We start from the raw sequence: 7,022 nt of genomic DNA, 5'->3' as shown, positions 1-7,022 counted from the left end.
TAACTATCCAGCTAATCTTCATCAATCGTTAGCTAGCCAAATATTAATATAGATTAGCTAACTAGCAAACTAGTTAACTAACCAGATAACTAGCCTGCTAATAATTGATGTAGTTAGATTAGCTAGCTTGTTAGCTAGCGTTTTTATTATAGTGCTACTTTTATCTTTGAACCATCTTTAAAATGTCTTTTCAACATAGATTAGCCTAGCACATAGCATATAGGAAAGAACAGAGGTTCTGACAGAGGTTGCTCAACTGTTATTGGAGCAAAGAGAAAATAGGGGCGGGATTTAGGCAGAGATTAAAAACAAAAATTAAAAACAAAATAAAGACTGATCAAAAATACAAAACTAGAATAACTCTGGTCTGTTGTTATGTCATCATTACTCCCTGCCAACAGTAATTAGTTACACTACAAGTTTCATTACTTTTCTGCTAGGCCTACTCCCCACAAAATTCGTAATTGTGTCGCTTCTCCCCAAATGTAAGACTTACAACAATTTAATCCAGTTTTGTTTCAAAGTAACTGGATATTTTCAGCTACTGAATGTCAGCGTTTCCATCTTCCAAACTAGTTTCAACCACGATTACAAAATGAATCCAAGGATATGATTGGATTGTTGTATTTCAAATTAGCAGGAGGTGCAGTAGGTAGTATGTATTACTAGTATTGCCTTACTGTCCAACACTGTGTAACAGTGAACAGCTTCAGATAAAACTTGTCTTCATGGGATGGGTCATGTGGGGTTGTGGCTTATCCCTTACGTCGGCCTGTGTCACTGACCTGCAGTGACACAGACCAATGCAAGGGCCCAGTGTAAAATGCTGTCTCATGTTACTATAAACTGCTCTGCAGTGATTTGGTGTCTGATAAAATTTACAGTAATACACAAACTTACCTTTTCTGATGGTATTTCATCTTCTCACTGGTACCAACAGAGACTATCGCATGGGCAGCCTTTAAGTCTTGACATTATTCACGATACTGTACCCATAATATCATGCACAATATCCTAATCATTTGCCAGTTACTGTAGGGGACACAAAGTTCATGGGTGCAAATCTGTCCGGTAGGTTATGGGGTGTCAAGCACAGCTGGTGTTTGGGGGAGGAGGAGCAAAGGGGGGTAACGAGTACTAAGTGATGGATGTCTGACTACTAAGCTGGACGCTACAAAGGAGCCACTAAAGCTGCTGAGGACACTAATGAGCCAGTGACTAAAACCTGGCCTGGATTCACTGGACTGCACAAGTCAACACAGAGAGGCTGATTGGTTCACACCCGGACTCCACTGGATTTAGGCTTTTTAAAGGCATATCTCCATTAAGGGAGCATGTGTTTGAATATTATATAAAAACAATTTGTGTGTATATATTTAAGTAAAGGAGCAGTTTAAAGGTAACATAGCATGACCATTTACAGAGAATCCAGGTTTTCATAAACTAACATGCTTTAAAGTAAGATACCATTATTTGAAATTGTTGTAGCCTAAAAAGAACACACACTTTACACATATTACTACTGACTCATTTTCAGAGCATTTAAAGCTATAATGTAACATTTCCACATTAAAATGTCTATAAACAGTAGAACTATGGTTTATATGTTGTTGAGTTTTGTAATTGCATTATCCCAAATGTTTACAACAATGTTCCAACCCAGAGAGAGGGCCACCATAGTTTCTCCTACACACTTGGAAGGCTAAGCTGTATTCAGATGGTTCTACAACTTCACTGTTTGATTCTACTAAATTCTACACACTGGCCAATTAAACTTAAATTATTTATATAACCAATTTAACCCATGACCCTGCAGTCTAATCAAACAACTTAAAGGACTATCTTTAATATTCATAGACATGTTTTGTATATAATCACCTCAAAATAAGTATTGTTGTGTTTTTGTTACCTTAGAATGAGCTGTTTTTATCAACAGAGGCGGAATCTGTCATGTTTCTACAGTAGCCCAGAATAGACAAACCAAACACTGGCATTTTTCGCTTGTTTTGTGGCCAATATTGTTAATCCTACACACTTTACAGCTTGTTCTCATTCCCAGGTCTTCAAATACAGACACAGTGTTCAGTTAGTTGCAACTTCACCAATAGATGCCACTAAATCCTACACACTGGTCCTTCAAGTGGTATAAAACTGGAAAGCTGTAATTACAATGTAACATCTTGTAAAATCGTTCACCTCTTACTACTTTACTTTACTTTACTAACAGTTGAACATGTATGTCTTTTGATTGTGTTTCTTTCTTTTGTACTTTCTTGTCTTCATACCGTCCCTTACAGGAGTTCAGAGTGGGAGCATCAGTATCAGCAGGTGTTAATCCAGCTCATGTTTTCCTGTCGTCTCTCCGCTCTCATGGCTGATTACACTCTGTGAGTCCAGAGCAAGGAGGGCTGTCTGTTTGAGTCTAGTGCTGCTCTCATTAGTAGCAAAGCATGGGCAGTGTGTGTATGCCAGTCTCTAAACACAGGGCAACAGCAACATAGTGAGCATGCCAGTACTTTAGTACTTCTTACTTTCTTTTACACACCTTGTGGTCTTGTGCGGATCCAGGTCAGTGGTTTCACCATGGAGTTGGGAAAAATTCACCTGAATCTAAAGACAGTGCTGCTGACGATGATGATGTTCAAATGGGGTGAGTGGAAAGGACGGTTCTGTTATGTCTTCCTGTGAAGACTTCCTTTTGGAAGGCCATTTCTGGGTGTAATTGTAATTTGACGTGAAGTACTGAAAGGAATGTCAGGGTGTTAATGACTACGTTCTTGTTTAAAGTTAATCCTTATTCTGTGAATGCAACAGGTTGCTTGGAAAGAGTTATTATACGGGCGTAAATACCCATGGGAGCTACACTCTAAAAACAAATGTTTTGGCTTAACAATAAAAATTAACACAGCATCAATCTTTTTTAGTCGTGGCAACTTCTAATTACGTTTTACAAATGTGCTACATTGAGAGGGGAATTAGCTTTTCCTCTACAATCAAGGTATTAAAATAAATATTAATTAATATAATATAAAATAATATTTAAATTACCACTTACTTAATAATTGGTAGCATAAACAAGTTTTTTTTTTAATTAGGCTACTTGTAAAAATGTTACTGTTCTTACTAGTTTTTTCATGTTCTTTATGTCAACACAACTCATACAATGTTAAAAATGAAAAAAGGTTCATCTAAATCAATCGATTAGAAATGTTAAGTTGCAACCACACATTTATTTAAGTGGTGACAATAGGTCCAATAAATTACTTTTTAGAGTGTATTTTACCTCACATATATTTACTGTAGTGCTTATTTACTAAGGAATAACATATTAGTGCCAGCATTTAATAATTTATTAGGTAGTCCAATAAAATAAAAGTCCAAGAGTTGGGGTTGGATAAGGATAAATCCATTTTCACTATACTGAGAAGCATTTGGATATTTAGTATTAATTGCTAATGCTGTTGGATACTTTGTAGACAAATATCTTGACTGAATTCTTAAACATTAGTAGCTGGTGTACGATTGTATTGCTAATAGTCAAATTTGTTTTTTTACTTGCCTTTTCTATTAGATTTGACACACAACTGGTTCAGAATCAGGGGCAGTGCTCCCCAGTCATGCATACTCAAACAGAGCAAACAGGGAGGAGATCAGCAGAGAAGCACTCATTCATATGTGTCTGTGCATGAATGGAGGTGCAGAATGAGGTCATACAATGTGCAGAAAGTTTAGTGTTGCATCAAGTTTGAAGAACATACTCATATAACTGTCAAGTCTCTGAATTGTATCAAAGCATGGACATTTAATGTCACATATAAAAGCTTCAAAGCACACCTTGGTTAAGATGACAATTCTCCCAATGTTGGATTATTGCGACTTAATCTACAGATTTGCCTCCAAATCTCATCACCTACCATACTGCCATTCGCTCTTTCAAGACTCATCACTGCAACCTGTATTCTCTAGTCAACAGGCCATCACTCCATATCAGTTTAAGTTCATTTATAAAACTATCATTAGCAAAACCCCTCCATATCTCTGCTAACTACTCAATATCTCCAACAGTAACCGCTATTTATGCTCTAGCAAACTCATTAGTGTAGTCACCCCTAAAGTTGGCATCTCCTTTGGCCGTTACTCATTCCAGTTTGTTGCTCCCTGTGACTGGAACGAGTTGCAAAAGATGCTACAGATCACATCGCGTTACCCTTCTTTAATAACTCATTACACGTGATCACTGCACCTGCTTTTGAATCACCTTTTCTGGGAAACAGTACATAGACTTCTGTTGTTGTATACGTATTGTGATGTTTTAATTATGTCTAATACTGGTTTCTATCTATGTTTTGATGTCTTCTCGTATCGACTTGCCTCCTAATGCTCAGGGGTGGCAAAAATGCTAAAAACTGCCTGGATACCCTTAGTGTAAAAAGCTGTCAAATTCAACACATTGATTTAGATGAATTTTCAAAATAATGTGTTAAAAAGCGGGAAATTAATTCAATGATCTGTTATTGCCACATTTTAGACTTCAATGGAAAAAGCATGTATTTGGAAAAATATAATAAATAATAGTATATATTATGTGCCACAGTAATGTTTTTGAGTTCAAATCTCTTCATTTGGGGGCTTTTCCAAGCAAATATTGATGTCTGTGATTAAATCAGCAGATATTTCTGCTACCCCTTAAAGTCTCTATGCCACCCTCTGGACACCACATCAATATTTCTCTAGATCCGCCCCCAGCTGACATTGCCTCTTGGCCAGGTTGTTGCTATATGTAAGAACTGGTTCTCAAAGGACTTGGATCAATGGATCCGGTTGAATAAAAGTAAAGAAAAACATTATAGTCAACATTACATCAGTCAGCAACAGTTTGTATTTATTGTATTTTACCAGTTAGTGTGCATGTATTTGTACAAAATACATTTCGTGCGTGGCTTGTTTTGCTTTTTTTGTGGGTTCCAAAAACCAGGAGCCCACTATACTTAATGGTTCCAACAGCTTTGTGGGGACCAAAATGTGGGAACCTAGAAGTTTAAATGGCTATTTGAGGCAACTGTACAGGGGGTGAATTTTTATTTAACTCACCTGTTTAAATTTTATTAAGTTATTAAGGGCTTGGCTGCTTGACAGGTGGGTGCCGTCACAGAGACTACATCAATTTTTATTTATACAGTCTATGGTCTACACTTTACTTTATGTCCCCCTATTTGGCATTTTTACGCTGTATTCAAGCATTTAATAAATGGTTTATAACATACTATATTTGGTTGTACACAAGGACATTTTTATTTATCAATGTACAGTACTTGTCTTCTACTATATATTTATTTCCTTATTATTTAAATTCTATATTATTACAGCTGTGTTTGACTTTATTATCATTCACATTGTTTGACTATGCACCCAGTAGCTTCATACCTTCCATACATGAGTGATTCAAGTTGTGAATATTTGAGGGGCTGGTCAGGTCTGGGGGGTGTAGAAGTACTGCAGGCATGTGACTGGGAAAAAATGTGGAGTGGAACTTTAATGAGTCTGTAGTCTGAGGAAAACAATAGCAGAGTGCTCTCTTACTAATATGCCAAATAAGTTGCCAGGTTAGCAAGATTCATACAGCAAACGCGGCACAGAAAGTACAACATGTCTGTACTGATTTCTGACAGAGAAAAAGAGAACAGCAGGTGATGCTCATCATCCAAAGCAAACTTAAAAAAGTATGTATATAGGAGTAGAAGAAACAAGTAAGAAACATGCAGACAGGGAGGGGGGTGTCCATGACATCTGATTCGCCACCCGAAGGGCCACCCAGGAGTCCCCTTTACAGACATGCCCACTCTCTGCTAATTCCATGAATTCATTTTTTGTATAAAATCAGCTACTATGAGCTCTAGGATAATCACAGCCTCATGAAACTACAACCACAAACTATAGACAGAGGACATTCATAGGATGCGTGGCTTTCCTAGATATATTTGAGAACTTCAAGAATCAACTATGGAAGCATTATAATATATTTTAATTCTGTTGTATTATGATACTGTAATATTAGTAATTAAAGTAGATATGAGGAATGGGAGATTATTGCTATTTGGACTCTGTGTAAGTGGACAAAATTAATTTGTCACGTCCATGTAGACGGGAGAACGGGAACTAAACTTTCTGTTAGACAGATAAGAATAAACAGTCATGTGTCCATAATGACCCAGGACTAAATGCAGTATTTATGGAATCCAGTGAATGTTTAACAAAAGCAAACTGTAGCGAGCTCTGCATTCAGTCTGTTTGGATTCATTTCATTTAATTTTCAGAAAATAAAAAGAGACTAGCTGCTAATCTGTTTGAGGGGGAGGTCAGAGACAAAAGACAGATTATTACAGATTAAGGGATGATATCATTGAGAGTGTCTGACAGACAGGATGCTCTTTGTGTGTGTGTGTGTGGGTGTGAGTGTGTGTGTGTACAGCAAAAGAGAAACTTGACTGTGGGTGTGATGGTTTAGCTGAGCTGTGAATTTTTGGGGGATTATTGGACGGTTGATGGTAGAGAGACAGACAGAGAACAAGAGGAGAGACAGACAGGTATTTGGGATGTATCTTAAACTCTCAGCAACCAGGGTGTGGCTGTATTAAGTGGAGTTGGATCAGGTGAACGGGACGTCTGTCCCCCTGGCTGTCATTGTCTGATCTGTCTCCTCTGCGTCAATGTCTTATAGGCACAGGTGTCAGTATCAACCTTGTGTGTGTATTCTAGGGATTACCATGAATGACAGTCAGGTCACAGGGTCTGTGCTGGGTGTCCGTCTGGGTTCTATATGCATTCTAATATCTCCAGCTATTTTCCCCTATGTTTTAGTCATGTAAAGGCTCCAGTTTTCCACATTTCTTTCAAATTCTCAGATAGAGTAGATTTAATGAATAATAGCAAGCAGATCAACTGCTTATTGTTATTATTATTATTATATTATATTATATTATTATTGTTTAGTTTAGTCCGATGTGTTTTTAGTGTTTTACTAT

At 37.2% G+C, this 7,022-nt stretch overlaps 1 protein-coding gene across 1 annotated transcript in view; it reads left to right on the top strand.

Moving 5' to 3' along the window:
- Nucleotides 1-2,493: 2,493 nt before the first annotated feature.
- The window catches only part of crb2a (crumbs cell polarity complex component 2a), a 25,553-nt gene continuing 21,024 nt past the window's right edge, over nt 2,494-7,022 (top strand). Inside the window, exon 1 of the mRNA XM_035668239.1 lies at nt 2,494-2,650. Within this exon, the coding sequence (XP_035524132.1) occupies nt 2,584-2,650 (67 nt within the window). The 5' untranslated portion in view covers nt 2,494-2,583. The remainder of the gene's footprint in view (nt 2,651-7,022) is intronic.

This window comes from Morone saxatilis, unplaced genomic scaffold (assembly GCF_004916995.1).
Source record: "Morone saxatilis isolate NCDOM2014 unplaced genomic scaffold, NCSU_SB_2.0 Contig21, whole genome shotgun sequence".
NCBI classification, from domain to species: domain Eukaryota; kingdom Metazoa; phylum Chordata; class Actinopteri; family Moronidae; genus Morone; species Morone saxatilis.
This window is presented reverse-complemented; position numbering and strand designations above follow the sequence as displayed.